The sequence below is a fragment of the Mixophyes fleayi genome, chromosome 1, assembly GCF_038048845.1.
Source record: "Mixophyes fleayi isolate aMixFle1 chromosome 1, aMixFle1.hap1, whole genome shotgun sequence".
Classification (NCBI taxonomy): Eukaryota; Metazoa; Chordata; class Amphibia; order Anura; family Limnodynastidae; genus Mixophyes; species Mixophyes fleayi.
Window position 1 is genome coordinate 308,583,553 of NC_134402.1, and position 17,518 is coordinate 308,601,070.

Consider the following 17,518-nt stretch of genomic DNA (forward strand, 5'->3'; position numbering starts at 1 on the left):
TTATTTCAACCAGTTGAACACCTGGTCATCATATCTAATGATGACCCCACACACGGCCAATTGGGGGTCATCATTTGACCTGTTTTTTTCGACATACCTGATCAAATTAAATCAAATGTAATTTGATTTTTTTATGTATAGTTATTTTGGATCCCACACATGATTTAGTGAAACAGGAGGTCAGATTTATATAGAAAAATGCTGCTTACACATAAACCATGGACTATTTTGAGTATCTTCAGATCAGGCATGTTCCAGTACATCTCTTTTTTCAATCACATTACCTTTAAACTGTAAGTTCTATTGAACAGAGTTCTTATTTCTATTGTACCTCCATTTTTATATAAATGTGAAAATGTATGTAATTATTATATTGCTCTTTATGAACTATTCACTCTGTACAGAGCTCTGGGAGACGTCGGCGCTTTTTAAATGAATAATAAAAAAGATGTGATTCTATCATAAATCATCTTGTATTTTAGATTTAGTTTAGTTCTAGTATTTTTGTGTCTATATAATAGAACCACTATTTTAGACACAAGCTTACTATGTCTTACAGTTATTCAGTAATATTTGTTATGTTAGAATTATGTTGCAAGTTTAGTTCACTTAGTATGTTGCCCCCACTCGAAGATCAGGTATGTTAAGAAATGTGAACAAATGAAAAAGTACAGAATATACACTATATGGACACAAGTATTTGGCCACACCTGTTAATTATTGAATTGAGGTGTTTCAATCAAACCCGTTGCCAGAGGTGTATAAAATCAAGCACCTAGCCATGCAGTCTCCATTTGCATAAATTTGTGATACAGAATGGGTTGTTCTGAAGAGCTCAGTGACTTCAAGCATGGTACATGAAATTTCATCCCTGCTGGATAGTCCACGGTCAACTGTAAGTGATATTATTAGAAAGTGGAACAACAGCAACTCAGTCACGAAGCGGAAGACCACGTAAAATCACAGAGCGGGGTCAACAACTGCTAAGACTAAGGCCAAGTCGGATGGAGTGGTGTAAAGCACACATTTTATTTATTTGATATTTTGGAACAATGGAAACATGTTCTGTGGAATGACGAATCACGCTTCTATGTTTGGTGGAGGATGGATAATGTTATGGGGCTATTTTTCTATTTTTGGGCTAGGCCCATTATCTCCAGTGAAGGGCAGTCTTAATGCTTCAGCATACCAAGTCATTTTGGACAATGCTATGCTACCAACTTTGTGGCAACAGTTTGGGGAAGGCCCATTTCTATTCCAACATGACTGTGCCTCAGTGCACAAAGCAAGGACTACAAAGACATGGTTTGATTAGTTTGGTGTGGAAGAACTTGACTGGCCCGCACAGAGCCATGACCTCAACCCCATCGAACACCTTTGGGATGAACTGGAACCGAGATGGCGAGCCAGGCCTTCTTGTCCAACATCAGTGCCTGAACCCATAAATGCTCTACAGAATGAATGGGCACAAATTCCCACAGAAGCACCCCACATCTTGTGGAAAGCCTTCCAAGAAGAGTGGCAGATGTTATCGCTGCAAAGGGGGACCAACTCCATATTAAAGTATATGTATTTAAATACAATGTTATTACAGTCCCTGTTGGTGTAACGGTCAAGTGTCCGAATACTTTTGTCCATATAGTGTATAATGTTTCAAGTACTTAAATTGAATTCTGTTAAATCACATTAAATAAAAGTGTGTATAGATAAAAAACACTATATAAAAGATAATACTGTATGTGGAATGTCTATATGTGTTGCATTCCACATACATGCATTTAGCTAGTCTATTTTTCCCATTGTGTGTTGAAATTCATTGTGCAGTTTAATGCTGTCAAAGCAACCCTCTAAATACGTTTGTTAATGCAATGTAAAATGTGCGTATTACAAGTAACATTAATGCACTAAAATGCAAATTTTAACATGCACTTTCATGGAGATTTAACCCAAAATTTCTAATGCTCATGTGCATGAGATATTGTAAAATAGGTATATATTAAAAGGGATGCTGATGTCCAGTAGAGCCTCCTATATATATAATATATCTGTTTCTGAGCTGTAGATGAGGTTTGGATCAGGAATGACTTTGAATGCTATAGATCAGGTTTTCTGCAACATATAACCCAAGTACGGCCAACAGGACATGTGTTGAGGATTTCTTTAATCATGGACATGTAAGTTATTCTATTGGGCTGGGTCAGTCATTATCCCACCTGTTACCCCCGCAGAGGGAAATCCTGAAAATATTTTTGGTATAAAACGATACAGAATCTATGAGATCATAAGGGCTGTATGTTTCTCTTGATATTGTATATAAGGAGTACATAGATCTGAACCAATTGAATACTACAGGATATTCTTGCCACCATCCTAGATGACCGAGATACATTTTGAAAGCCACACAGTTCAAAAACATTCTACTCTGTTCAACAAATCCATCATAGATGTTACATAAGAGATACTTAATTGTCAACTTAATTCATGTAAATGAAACTGGTTACACATGGCCTTATGTTGTGTCTGGGCCTTGCATTGAGCAATAAATCAGCATACCAAGGTCACCAGATTGTACTGAGCAGGTCATTGAGCTGTGCTCTCTTTGGTTTGATATTGGCTGGATCACTTGGTGGCCTGTTAGTGTGGTTGGCAGATGATATCTACCAGTCACATTTACGCACATGAAAAGCATTCAAACATTTTGTTTTTTTTGGATTGCTTGTTTTGTGGCCACACATGCAGCAATGTTGGGTCATTGTCAGATGTCTATGTTTATATGGTTAGCATTAACTTTATGTGCTGTGCAGTATACATTATCACTTCATGAAGAAGGCATAACAATACAGATAAGAGACCTTTTTAGAAATACCCTAAAACTTCTTACTCTCTATAACTTCTGAGATATAGACAGCTATAACTATGAAAGCAGTATTGTAGTTCAGACAGTACAGAGCTGTGCAAAGTCATATAAGTAATTACAGTAACTCATTAAAAATGCAATGAAAAATACGAATGAATAATGTTTTCACGCAGATCTAGGCAGTATATAGATAAATTATAACTCACTATTGGTTATATAAAGATTAGTAATGACATTCAGGGCCTGACTCATTAAGCAAGGTATATGCCGATACATGCCGTATTTTGTGTAAAATCTCTCTGCCCATGCCCAGTACAGGACTATATAACAGTGAATGCAGCAACATCTAATTCATCGCAAAGGACCCTTACTACACCCTACAATTTGATGGGTGGTACAGGGAGGGGACTGGACGCATGCATTTAGTCAATGTAAAGTAAGGGCATACCAAGCTCGAGGGCGTGCAGCAGTGCTTGGGCATCTCAAAGGTACATGATTTTCTGGCATATCACTTGCACCAGGTACAGGTCAGGTGTAAGTGCTGATTGCTACTGATGACAATCAGGTACGCATGCTAAAACATGTGTTTGCAATCAGTAACAACTGTAAAAATGCTTTTTATGTACAGTAGATATTCATAACATCTTAATAAATATATTTTATGAAAGTAAAAAATGGAAAAAAAAACATAAAAAAAAAAAAAAGATGTTTTGCCATTAATGACTATAACAGGTGACCTTTCGTTGAATTCTTTCTTTTGTGCATTTCTTTGGGACATTATATTGTACATATGTATTGGCCGTATCCTGCGGTGTACTATCTGTTATAGCTAAGTGCCGTAAATACCCTATACTTGAATATTTTTTGCACTTTTTGGAGTTAGTATGTACACGGCGTTGAAGAGGTGAAATTCCTCTGCTGTTACCGTCTGATATGCATGGCTGCTTCATTCACTCTCTAACCTCTTGCTTTTTCCTAGCTGGACATGGTGCTGTGCTGCTGACTCTTTCATTCCACCATGGGTATCTCCGCTCAATACACACCAGCCTCAACGGAGGAGCCTGCTCCCAATGGGAAAAATGACTCCACATCTGACGCCAGCTCCCAAGAATCCATGAAACTTAAGAAGGAAATCTCATTGCTGAACGGAGTGTGTCTTATTGTGGGCAACATGATTGGCTCCGGGATCTTTGTGTCACCCAAGGGGGTCCTGATATATAGCGCCTCTTTTGGCCTTTCACTGGTGATCTGGGTAATTGGAGGAGTGTTTTCCATATTTGGTGCCTTATGCTATGCAGAATTGGGCACAACCATTACCAAGTCGGGAGCAAGCTATGCCTATATCCTGGAGGCCTTTGGTGGCTTTATAGCCTTTATCAGGCTGTGGACATCTCTACTCATCATTGAGCCAACTAGCCAAGCTGTCATTGCTATCACCTTCTCCAACTACATGATGCAACCCATCTTCCCATCCTGTGGGTCTCCCTACTCTGCTAATAGATTGCTTGCAGGAGCCTGCATTGGTAAGCATACAATAAGGTACAATGTGAGGATGGTAATCAGAGATGCATAAACAGTATAGTCTGATTCCTGGCTTTATCATGCTTTTGTGGAATCATAAAGGATAATATATTCTGCTTATACCAGAATTTGTTTTGCTACAGATTGTCAGTAAAATAAACTTGACTTTGTGGTGAATAAGTATAAAATAGTGGAACATTAGCATTACAAGTTACCCTCAGCTGCACATAGTGAAGGCAGCCATTTTGTGGGTTGAACCAATACCCAGCTTTTTCTCTTGGATCTAGTGACATTACTCAGGCCTTTGTGACGATGTCACTAGTTTCTCCTGATTGGACAGGCTGTATGTATCCCTTGGAGATGTTACTTGTTCCTAGTAATTTGATAAGCTTCATTCACATGAATACTGGTTTAGTGAACAAAATAGATGTCTCCACTTTTGTGTAAACTGACTCACTTTAAAGCATTTTTCAGACATAAAAGTACCCCTGTACGTAATAAAAACGATGCAAAACATAAACAACTATTTTTAAACTAATCATAAATATATTGGGCCTGATTCATTAAGGATCTAAACTTCTTATTTCTTATTAGTTTTCTGTTTTGCACATAAGTTAAATACTGACTGTTTTTTCATGTAGCACACAAATACTTGATAGCTCATTTGTACACTGAAATTTAAAGTTGATATTTGTGTGCTACATGAAAAAACAGTCAGTATTTAACTTATGTGCAAAATAGAATGCTAATTTGCACCCCTTGCATTGCAACATGGTTTTGTCCAGGAGACTGAAATAAGAAGTTTCTCAAGTTAAGATCCTTAATGAATCAGGCTCATTGTCATTAAATTACTCTTTTTGTGTGTTCAGCTTAGAGCAGAGATCATATAATTTGTGTAAAAGCCAATGCGTGCCATTGTTCAGTATTAGATGTGGGACTTATGTATTACTGTACTACTCTACTTACCTCTTCTGATTTTAGAACAATCAGCTTACAGTGGACCCTGAGTGCAACCAAACCTAGCTGGTTTAGACCATTGGCTTTGACATTTTGGCAGAATTTGTCATGTTCACCACAGGTCATATGTTTGGAACATGTGGTCATCTCATATGGAAGTGAAACTGTATATGTGCTTGTGTTGTGGAATGCTGTTGCTATACTCATATGCTCTGTTTCTGTCTTAGTTCATTCTCCTTCATTTCCATTTCCCTGTGTATCATCCTTCCCTTATTATTAACTTTTAAAGTCCCCAGCCCCCCCCCCAGTTTGTTTCAGACAGGATGTGGGTGGAAAGTGGTGCTGCAAATCTTCTGCTGACAACAGCAGGACAGTCCCGTGACCACTTTGTACAATACATCCCTAAGTGATGTCACTGTTGTCTGACAAACTGCTGTCCACAAATAGAGAAGTTTAGGCAGCACCACCGTTTATACACAGAGCATGACAAAGGGTCTAAACTGTAATGTTCACAATAGCTAGTTAACAGTATAAAAATACATTCATGAAGAGATTACAGGGAAGGGGGCTTTAGTTCTTATGAAAGCTCCCACGTTGCAAATCGCAGCGATGTGGACAAGTTTTATAACACAGTTCTAAAGGGATGCTACTCTTTAAAATCTTTAGAATAATAACCCTTACACAGTGACATTAACAATTAGATATTAATTATGCTTTATGTGACAAAATCCAAATACAATACAATGTAACATGTAATATATGTATTAATAATACCAGAAAATTGCAACTCATCTGCTGTATTTTTGTTTTCCAATTCCTTTGTCATCTATGATACTATCATCCTACTTACTTTATTAGTGCCCTTTTTGTCTTATTTCATATTAATGATCCTCTAGCTCATCCCATTTGTTCATCTCTCTACCTAGGACTCCTCACCTTTGTGAACTGCGCATATGTAAAGTGGGGGACACGGGTCCAGGATATCTTCACTTATGCCAAAGTCCTGGCTCTGATTGCTGTCATCATCGCTGGAATTGTGAAACTCTGTCAGGGTGAGAAATTTGGGCAGATGGTAGCAGTGAGTAGGATTTCTTGAAGCAGGAAAGTCTGTGCTGGCCACACATATACCCCCTATTGCCAACTATAGGGGCAGACAGTTATGACATTGCTGCACGTGGACCCAAAATTAGCACAATGCCACAGAATTAGTTAATTTTAATCAATTAGATCGTTATCAACATTCTGGAATTATGGTCGCTAATAGTTACTGCTATCGGGCTTTAGGTGCAATCATCTTCTGCAATAACAGGCCTAAATTACTGTTTTTCTCCAATTTGGTTGCCCCTAAAGTGATCCTGTTACTAGGTGTGTTAATTATTTTACCAGGTGGTCAATAATCCCTGAAATTGTATAATATTACCTATACTGGTCATGACTGTCATCAGAAATCGGATAAGGGGTAGATGGATGGTAAATTGGTGTTTATACCAATACTTTTAATGGTCTAATCTAATGCTCTTCATAGAGTCTTGATTTCCTTGTTATTATAAAATGTGTATGGTATGTGTTGTATGTAAGTGTCCCCCTTAGTTGTTTAATATTATAGTTCAAAAGCTTAAATAAAATAGCTTTTTATTAATTCAACAATTTTTGCACAATAACATATATATATGCTAATTCTAATTAACACACTTCTAGCACAGGTAGAAAAATACACTAGAACCATTACAATCTTCCGCACAAATATCTGCGACAAAACAAATATAATTTAATTGAATTAATAAGTCAGTAAAAAATAGCCCAAAAAATGTTGGTCAGCGTAAGAGGTCCGTTGGTCAAGTCAAATTCTGCACTGATTTAGGCCACTCATGGCAATTAACGCTCTCCAATACGTTGTCTTCCTTAGTATACAAGTAATTCTTCCTACTAGCATATTTCAATATACTTCCCATACCTTCAGAGCTTGAGGAGCTATCATACTAGGAAAAGGGTAAAAACCCAATAGTGTCTTAAAATAGTTCATATCTCGTGATGAGGTTTACAGATGTATGAGGAGTAGGCGATGGTGACGGTTTGAAGGTTAGGCTGAGCATTTTTTATCGGATTTTGGAGGTTTTTGGGAAGCCAGGTAAATGGTGAAGGAAAGGCCCCTCTTTGGCCAGGAACTCAAACTACTGTAGTCATTCTTGTCCAGTTGTGTTAAATAAATGATCATGACGGGTAGTCAAACCCCTTTAAGATTCGGTATGAATTTCTAATACATTCATTCATTAAGGTTAGTAGTCCCATATTTTTCTCTGTGTGTTCCCAATGTTCCTACCCATCACATGTATTTTCACTTCTTTAGCATTTTACTATCCCCCTCATAGTTACTTCATATCTCACTTCACCTTCTTATTCTCGCCATATCAGGTCAGACAGAGAATTTTGAAGATGCCTTTGCTGGTTCCTCTCATGATGTTGGACACATCGCTCTTGCTTTGTACTCTGCACTCTTCTCTTACTCAGGATGGGACACTCTCAACTTTGTCACAGAAGAAATAAAGAACCCAGAAAGGTAATATTGTAACACACAGAAAAAATGGAGAAAATTTAGTGGCGCTAGATACGTTGGTGACAGGACTGGTGCTACCATTAGTTGAATTAAGGAGGCTACCTAAAGCGCCAACATTTTGGGTGTCAAACCTCCCCCCGGGCTAAAACACTGAATGAGTGGCATAATGTGCGCTCAATGCCCCAGGTATTTAAAATAAACACCACCCTCATTGTCTGACAATGAGGAAGAGGGGATGTGTTTAATTATTTATATTAACTTGAACGTGTTCCTACCTTGTCCATTGAGGCTGCCATGCTCCCAGTCACTGACAAGGAGGAGCAGTATCGCCCTCCTCTGCCTGCTGACCCCCTGCTTGCTCAACACAAGTTAAGAAGCAGTGGAATGGGGGGAACAACTTTGGAGGGGAAGAGCACCTATTACCTTTCTACCCACTCTAGGTGGAAGGGGGGTGTCAGGAAAAGAGGGAGAGGAAATAATAAACTAACATATTTGCTGTGGCTGTCAAGGAAAAATAGGCCACATTAATGAAAAGTACAGTAAAATTTACACTGGGATTGACACAACTCACTGGAGCATATGAGTTGTTATCTGCAAATGGTGCAGGTAACAGGTATCTATAAAAAAGTGTTTCTTGGTTCCCTTTTTAAAACAGTAATATCTATAAGGAAAACCCATGAGTATTCCGAGCCAAAATACACTCTGAGTCCTCTCAGTCTTTCAAATTGTGAGCAATGATACTGACATAGGCTGACTGCACTAATGGTTGCTCAGTGATCAGGTCATACATATAAACTACTATATTCAGTTTGGTGTTTGATTTCTTAGAATATTACAATATTGTGCAGCCTTTTTATGGTGTCATTATGGTGCTACAGGACTACAAGCTGGAGCTACACAGTGGCATGATATTCAGTTTGTAACAAATACTAGTGATCAAAATACACCTTCTCATCAATTTAACACATAATTCATAATACAAAATAACTAATCCAGCGAAAACAGGAGATGCTTTACATGGGGAAGCCTCATTATCATGGACAGTGGTGGTACAAGTACTGTTATTGTCCATCTATAGCTACCACTCTCTCGGGATGGCAATAGCCAGAGGGGGTGAGAACAAAATGCTTTATTACCAAAATAAACCATTTCTCCTTTGTTCTTTTAACAAAGGACTGGCTGCCAAAATGAACTTCTGTTTCCTGTTAGAACAACAAAAAATTAGAAGCACAATGTAATTGAGGCAGCTGATAATAGCAAAATCAGAAGGTATATGTAACATCCAGCACATACATCACACTATAATTGTGTAAATGGTTACAGCTCTGTTGGGAAAAGATGATAGTAGCATCGGGAGTCATATAGTCCCACTTGGAACGCAAAGCCACTTCCGTTGCGGTTCAACGTCAGAAGACGCCGACTGAAGGGAAATTACTAAACATTGTTTTTCTCAAGAAGAACCATCAGGATATTTGAACATTCCAGCAGCGGATGGAAACAAGAATATAGGGACAGTGGTAGAGTAAGACTTTAATCTTTTTTAGTTTTTTATTGGGACTATATGCCTCCCAATTCTACTATCATCTTTTCCCAACAGAGCTGTAACCATTTACACAATTATAGTGTGATGTATTTGCTGGACATGCTTACATATACCTTCTGATTTTATTATTATCAGCTGCCTCTTTTACATTGTGCTTCTAATTTTTGTTGTTCTTATATTTATTGTATACAGAAGCTGCATTTACATTTATACATTTTACGGAGAGTGCTCGCTATTTTATCTATAACCTTGTTTCCTGTTGGACACTTGTCTCTACATTTCTTACTTTTTTGTACTCTTCAGGAACCTGCCCCTGGCCATTGGGATCTCCATGCCAATCGTGACTGTGATTTATATACTCACCAATGTAGCCTATTACACAGTGCTGGATATGCGCTCCATCCTGGCAAGCAATGCTGTTGCAGTGGTAAATAGACATTATGGTTGTAAATACTGAAAATAATAACCTGCCACTTTACATTTTCAGTATAGTATGCTCAACTATGATTAAAATCCTGTTTATGTTCTTTATCTTTGTTTTGGAGCATGTATAGTTGATTAAATTAATTGTTAGTCCATCCCACATTGTTAATATGCAAATTAAGTAACTTAATAATAATAATAATAATAATAATAATAATAATAATAATTCACACAACTTAAATGAAAACTTATTTCTGCCCTCAGTTTCCATAATTCACATTACATAGATAAATAATTGGAAATAATATGGCCGGGTGAGAACTTGTCCTTTTTTTCCTTCAGACCTTCGCAGATCAGATATTTGGAATATTTAACTGGACGATCCCGCTAGCTGTTGCTCTTTCATGCTTTGGAGGACTTAACGCTTCAATCCTTGCTGCATCCAGGTAATAATATCAATCCCTGATTTTACTTCTACCTAGTAACAAGATTTTTTTCACTTACCGTTTATGTCATGTAGCAATTAAATGAGCTCATGAAAATGATCTGAAAAACACAGGACCCACACATTACTAAAGAAATTAGTAAATACCATTTTGGTGAGAAATGTTATAAATGAAGGATGAGGTGTAGAGGAAGACATTTCACTTCCACAAAACCAATGAAAAAATGTATTTGTGTGCTTACTGTAGTACTCCCTGATATACAAATTATGTCATTTTGCTAAAATGTTCTTTGTTTTTTAAAAATTTTAGGCTCTTCTTTGTTGGATCGCGAGAGGGGCACCTTCCCGATTCTCTCAGTATGATCCACGTAGAAAGATTCACCCCTATTCCAGCTCTGCTGTTTAATGTAAGTGTGCGGGCCAGTATATAATCCTTTAATAAGTCACTTTAAATACATGTATGGCACTCTTTATCTGAACTGCTGCCACGGTGCTGAAAGGCAGAACAATATGTTTAGTAGGAGTGGACTAGGATGTCAAAATGCTGATTAATTAAAAATATTTTGAAGGGACAATCAAGAAAGGGAAGTAGTGATGTATTTGGAAATTATATTAAGAGAAGTGCAACTATACGTGTTACACATTTTAAAAGAAGAACTCACCATTGACTTGAAGTTGGAGATTACTTTGACATATTATATTTCTGTGGACATATAAGAACATATCTTTGACAGGTCAATGTTCTAAGATGAAGAAATCAGTGAGATAGTTAGTAGAAGAAGCTACGTGTGTATAAAGAGAACTGGAAAAGGAGATTTGAATCAAATATAAAATAATATCATACCTGACTTGGGAAGTATTCTGTGAAAGGGGAGTTTGTAAAAAGTCATCTAAAATGATGTCAAATGTCACAAAAAAAAAGCAAGTTGTGTAATCATTTTATAATCAGCAAAGAGAAGGGAATATGCTAAATGTGTACAAATAACTTCCTCATGCACTTACTCGCACACATCAAAAAAATCCTTTAAACCTGCTTTTAAAACAATAATAAAAGGAGAAGTTTTAAAGGAGAAATTTTATTTGCACACATTCGCAAACATATATATATATATGTTATCATGAACATTAATCAACATTTATTTATATAGCGCCGGCAAATTCTGTAGCGCTGTACAATTGGGAGCAAATATCAACCCCTTTCATAGTCTCAACTCTAATGAATAATAATAATAATAATAATAATAATAATAATAATACCAATATTACATATAGATTTAGAAATTGCGAGTCATTTGCATTTTAAACTACTTCCCCAGAATACCTCCAATAAACTGATGCTGAATGTAGACTATGTGTCGGCTGGCAGTATTACATTATTATTAAACGTTGTATAGTCCTTAATGGACAACCTTATCAGGAACTCACAGAAACAAGTCACAGAAAATGTGGAAGAGGGCGTTTATTTTGAGGCAGACATAGAGGGAGACTTGGCAATAGGACCTTTTGTTTAGGATTAATGTAATTGCTGCATGAGTAATGGAAAATGGGATTCTGACAAAACAATACAGAGGGGTTAATTGGAAAAGTGGGAGAACATTTTAGTGAGAGAAATGAATACACATTCCACAGCTAGTATGCATACGTGTTCCATGGGTGCTTTATATGCTTGTGTACTACAGTTTTTACTAGTATGTAGTAGTATTTACATAGTATTAGTATTTAGTACTATATATGCTTTCAAATGTGTCGAAATGTGGCAAATGCAGAGAAATGGCATAAGCTATGCGCCAAGAAACGCAACACAACTTAAAACAAAAAATGGGTAAGGAGCCAATTGGAACAAAGATTTCTAGTGTCAGATGCATCTATATATGTTTTACTTGCATTAAAACCACATGTAAAATGCATAATTCAAACACTGGTGTGTATGCACCCTTAAATTGGTTAAATCACTAAATCTAAAATACTAAATCTAAAATACCATTTAGCTTATTTAAAAGAACAACAACAACAAATAAGGTTCACAAATACAAAGTTTGTGATCTATATATAGAGTATGTAAAAGTTCCGGTAGTTATAGGAACAGTTAATATTTGCGATAAAGTTGTGGTGATAGGAGGGAGGTATTTTTTCTGCATTTTTCCTACTTTTCGCTACCTTTTCAGAAAGAGGTTGATAACATTAAACAATAGATCAAACACAAAAATGTAAATACAATGTCAAACATTTCAAGTTCTGTCAAGCTATGGAGAATTTTGAAATGTCTATTTATGAGTATTATTAGCAGCTACTTTTACATAAAACAACTTGCATTTTAGGTTTTGCAGGTCCTTTAAGTAGCTGGACCCTACTCTGAATATTTGATAATGCAGTGGTTCTCCAATCTGTCATCAGACCTCACTAACTTGGCATTCTTGTGGTGAATGTACCTAACTGGTTGATCCAGTATCTGTGCTGCTGTAAGGTGATCTACAAAACATGCACTGTTACTGTGGCCTGATGAGAGGTTTTAGAATTTGCATTAAAGGACATATAGTTTGGAGTCTTCTTAAAAAGTGCAATAGTTTTGTTGTATTTGTTTCTTGAGAGCTATGTACTCATTTTCAATAAAAAACTAACAAACACGTTTTGCATTGGCTTTGGTACCATGACAACAAGGGTATATTTATCAAACCTTCTAAAAAGCAAAAGGTGGCGTTGCTCATAGCAACAGGCAAATGACGATTCATGACATTACAACAGGTGCGTATACAATGTGCTGTGAGTAAACTTGGTACATTAATCTGCCCACCTTATCTCTTAAATAGTTAGTGTCCTTGGGCCTGATTCATCTTAAATCAGTCTCCTGGACAAAACCATGTTACAATGTAAGGGGTGCAAACTAGTTTTATGTTTTGCACATAAGTTAAATACTGACTGTTTTTTCATGTAGCACACAAATACTTTAAATTTTAGTGTACAAATAAGCTATCAAGTATGTGTGTGCTACATAAAAACACAGTCAGTATTGCAAACTAGCTTTCTATTTTGCACCCCTAGATCTGAGTAGTAAAAAACTGAAGATAATTGGATAACTGTACATTCTGATTATTCTTTACCTGTAGGGTGCAATGGCTCTAGTGTATCTCTGTGTCGAGGATATCTTCCAGCTCATTAATTACTACAGCTTCAGCTATTGGCTGTTTGTGGGCCTGTCTATTGCTGGTCAACTTTATTTGCGTTGGAAGGAGCCAGACAGACTACGACCTCTGAAGGTTAGTGTTATATATTGTTGATAGAGCAGTTTACATAACCTAATATCTGGCATAGTTGTTTCTACTTATTTTCTAACTTGTATTCAGTCAGTATCTCCATTGTTCACATGTTCTTCTCTCCTGATGTAATACCAACCTTTTTTCTCTACACCCTAAGGCAGATTGTATTTGCCCTGTGAAAAGCTCCTATTTTCCATACTTTTTTCAGTTCCCCTTCTAGTGTCCACGTCTGAGTGTCAGACCTCTCTCTGCCTTCTTGTCACTTACAGCTCAACCTGGTGTTCCCGGTGGTATTTTGTATCTGCACTGTGTTCCTGGTGGCTGTGCCGCTGTACAGTGACTTGATCAACTCACTGATTGGAATAGCTATAGCACTTTCTGGGGTTCCCGTTTATTTCCTTATTGTACGTGTCCCAGAGGAAAAGAAACCACAGTGTCTACGCCGTGTAGCAGGTATGACAAAAAAGTTTATTACATTTTTAAATGAAATGCAGTAGATAGTTGCTTTTATTTGATGGTTTCTGAGTGAGTATGTTTTTCTTTTAGCTGCTATCACTCGCTATACTCAGATCTTGTGCTTCTCTGTCATCACTGAGATGGATTTAAAGGAAGAAGAAAAACTTGCCACAAAATCTGATTGAGAGAGATCTGATTACTTCGTCAAAGCTGCTGGACCCTTAGAAACCTCATCCGTCACATAATTTATTTCTTACACTGGATTGACATTATTTGTTGTCATTGAAAGCTGCAATGCAGGGTGGCTGCAGGCCAGTGCTCTGACATGGAGGTGGCTGAATCATTTCTCTCTGGCAGGGGAAGTGTTAAGAATTAATGTCTCCCACCAAAAGAAATGCTTTTTCCCTGAATTAGGATATTAATTCTACAGTCTCTGGAGGGGGGTGGTTGTCCGGTGCAGTACAATGCAGTGCTGGCTAACGTAAGTAGAGGTTTAAGAGGTAATTCAATCTCCAAGTCTACAGCATCGCTATAGGGACCAATCAGAAGACCAGAGACTCCCATAACTTTAGAATGCCTTAAATGACTGAGCAAGTTATTTGAACATTTTGCACTGGCTGGAAAGACGTATAGCAGACCTTAGCATTGGATAAAAATACTGTTATAAAAAAACTAAAAAATAATTATGTCTCAGCATTATTGTCTTGAAGAAAGGGGGTTACCAAAGACCAACTATCACTAACTGAGCATGTTTTCAGGACAACTAACTGGTGGCTCACTTCAAGTTCTTAAGTGCCAATAAAAGTACCCGTATACATTATAATATCGCAATTGGCCTGATATTGTAGTGTTTATGGTCCTAAAATGTGTGATGTGGATTGAATTATCCTAATGTTGTCATTTGATTAAAGCTAGACCTGCTAGTGCCAGTTGAGGTATACAGTTTGTCTTGATTGTCCTGTCTCAAGTAGACATAAGAAATATCTCATCTACTGACTCTCCCATCTGACGAGAAAATGCTAGATAGTTATTTTACTTTCCAACATCAACAACTGATTAAATAGAGAAGGTAGAGCACTCATGGAGAGAAAATCTTAATAGATCAAGTGCTATAATACTTTTCTTATAATATAAAATTAAATGCACTTACTGACATAAGATTAAAAAAAACAACCCAAAAAAAAAAAGACATAAAACGGGTTAACAATGTCCTCTCTGCATCGCGTTTCAGAGAGGAGTTCCTTCTACAAGCTGCTGAAGAACACTCTATTAACACTGTATGTTTGCCATAACGCACAGAGAAAATTTAAATAAAATGCATCTAGGTTTTATTAAAACAATTATTTTTATTTTATGTCTGTAAGGACATTTGATTTGACATTTTAGTAAACATATTTCAGCACTTGATCTGATGAGATTTTTTCACCCTTAGCCCTCTGCCCTCTCCATTCAAACTATTGACTTCTTGGGTCAATGACCAGGGCCACTTCTCCTCTGGCAGGAGCAGCTAAAATATATACTTAAAGTAGCAATCCGACAAACGGTTTTCTTTTTCTTTAAATAGCAAATGCCTTTTAAGCGGGCATTATTTGTCTTAGCAGTCCTCCTACAATTGCTATCTCCTTTTAAACATCTCTCTGGAGAGCATACAAGTATGGCAGCCAGTCACACTAATAGACTCTCCGTTTACTACCTCATGTGCCATGTGACTTTGGTTGCCATGGCACTCACACGACACTGTACAGAATTGTAAATAATTATTATCAGTCTGAAGAAGCAAACCAATAGAAAATTGTAATTAGAAAGCTTCCTCTTACAGCCTGCCACAGTGATTTATGTTAAAAAATTTTTTTAATGGCATTGCTTATTTAAAAAAAACAAAAGTTTTTATGCCTTAAAGTCTGTCCAGCAGGCTATCCGGTGAAAGCTTGTATGTTTAAAAAAAGCTATTAAAACGGAGTGCACGTCTCCATCTCTGGATGGTAAAAAGAAGAGTGGTCTAACTCTGAAAGTGAAATTAAACTGAGATTGCTATCCTTTTTTAATAAACAAATTAGTAACTTTTTATAGTCATAAGCTATAGGGCCATGTTATTTTTTATTCTTTATGTTATGGTAAATAATTAGTTCTCTGCAAAGTTGTAGTAGAAAATCAAGGCGCAACACAGCTATATATGAAAAACTCATTTGTTAGGTTTGACATTTAACATATTCATTGTACATGCATCTGTTGGGTACAAATTCCCATACTTGGTGAAATGTATTATTAATAATAATAATAACTATATCATATTAATATCTGCACTCGCAACTCAACATCTCTACATCAAAAAATTCCATCTTAAAGTACTGTCATTTTCTGCCTAATATTTTGTATTAAATTATTGTAATTGCTATTATTTTGTAAGGAGCCAAGATAGATAGTAGCAAACAAAAAGGTAGAGGTCCCTGCTCATGAGAGCTTGTGATCTAGTGGAAAAGGGCAGAGTGGAGGTAAGAGGAACACGTGTGGCTCATGGAGTAGACTGAAACAACAACAAGGGTGCAGAGCCGTAACTTAGAATTCTAGCGCCTGGGGCCAGAAAGACAAATGCCGCCCCCCTAGACCTCAATTTTAACTAAATTAACCTAAAATATTCCTAAATTGCGCCCCCCTTCAGCGTTGCGCCCTGGGCGGTCGCCCCTGTAGCACAGCCCTAGTTACGGCCCTGCAAGGGTGTACCAGTGTGACCAGTATAGGTTGGAATGGCAGAGGTTCTAGTAAAGAGGAATGTTTAAAGATTCAAGGCTGGAGGAGATTATCATCAGGCATGGTAAGAATTCCATAGGTGGGTAGTGGTATAGGGGAAATCTTGTATACGGAACAAAAGTAGCTATCATAGAAGAGGTGAGGCACAGGTCAGAGGCAGATCTAACAGAATGTAAGAATGAGTATTTTAAGATGCGTTTTGAAATGTATGAAGGTTATTGCTGAGGACTTTATATTTTAGGGTAACATGGGAAGCCTGTATAGGGATTTGTACAGTGGTGCATTGGATACAAAGCTGCAAGAGAGAAAGAACAGTCTTGCCACATCATTTAGGATGGATTGAAAAAGGGACAAATGGGTAAAGGTGCTCCAAATATAAAGAGATCATCAATAGTCAAGGTGAGAGACGATGAGACAATGGATGAGTTTGGTTGTATCTTGTATTAGAAAAGGGTATATTCTTACAATACTTTGATTGTAGAGGTGACAGGACTGTGAATGAGACCGATATTGAGGCATAAAGCAGAGAGTGAAGTTAGAGGTGACATTAAGGCAGTGTGCTTGGGAGACTGAGGAATATGTACAATGAAAAAAAACAGAGGGCTGAGAACAGAGCCTTGTGGGACCCAACAGGGAGGGAAGGTTGAGCCAGAGATAGAGACACTGATGGAGCAGATGGCTATGTACAAAGTGAACCAGAATATAACTGTCACAAAGGCCAGTGGTGTGAAGGGAGTGCTGAAAAAGAGTGCGATCAGTG

At 37.3% G+C, this 17,518-nt stretch overlaps 1 protein-coding gene across 4 annotated transcripts in view; it reads left to right on the forward strand.

Moving 5' to 3' along the window:
- Positions 1-14,693, forward strand: part of SLC7A7 (solute carrier family 7 member 7) — a 29,435-nt gene extending 14,742 nt beyond the window's left edge. For all 4 annotated transcript variants that reach the window (XM_075211465.1, XM_075211458.1, XM_075211451.1 and 1 more), the window contains 9 exons: positions 3,837-4,380; positions 6,262-6,387; positions 7,748-7,892; positions 9,736-9,859; positions 10,198-10,301; positions 10,611-10,707; positions 13,405-13,554; positions 13,824-14,007; positions 14,101-14,693. In XM_075211465.1, the coding sequence (XP_075067566.1) occupies positions 3,876-4,380; positions 6,262-6,387; positions 7,748-7,892; positions 9,736-9,859; positions 10,198-10,301; positions 10,611-10,707; positions 13,405-13,554; positions 13,824-14,007; positions 14,101-14,195 (1,530 nt within the window). In that variant the 5' untranslated portion in view covers positions 3,837-3,875 and the 3' untranslated portion in view covers positions 14,196-14,693. The remainder of the gene's footprint in view (positions 1-3,836; positions 4,381-6,261; positions 6,388-7,747; positions 7,893-9,735; positions 9,860-10,197; positions 10,302-10,610; positions 10,708-13,404; positions 13,555-13,823; positions 14,008-14,100) is intronic.
- Positions 14,694-17,518: the final 2,825 nt, after the last annotated feature.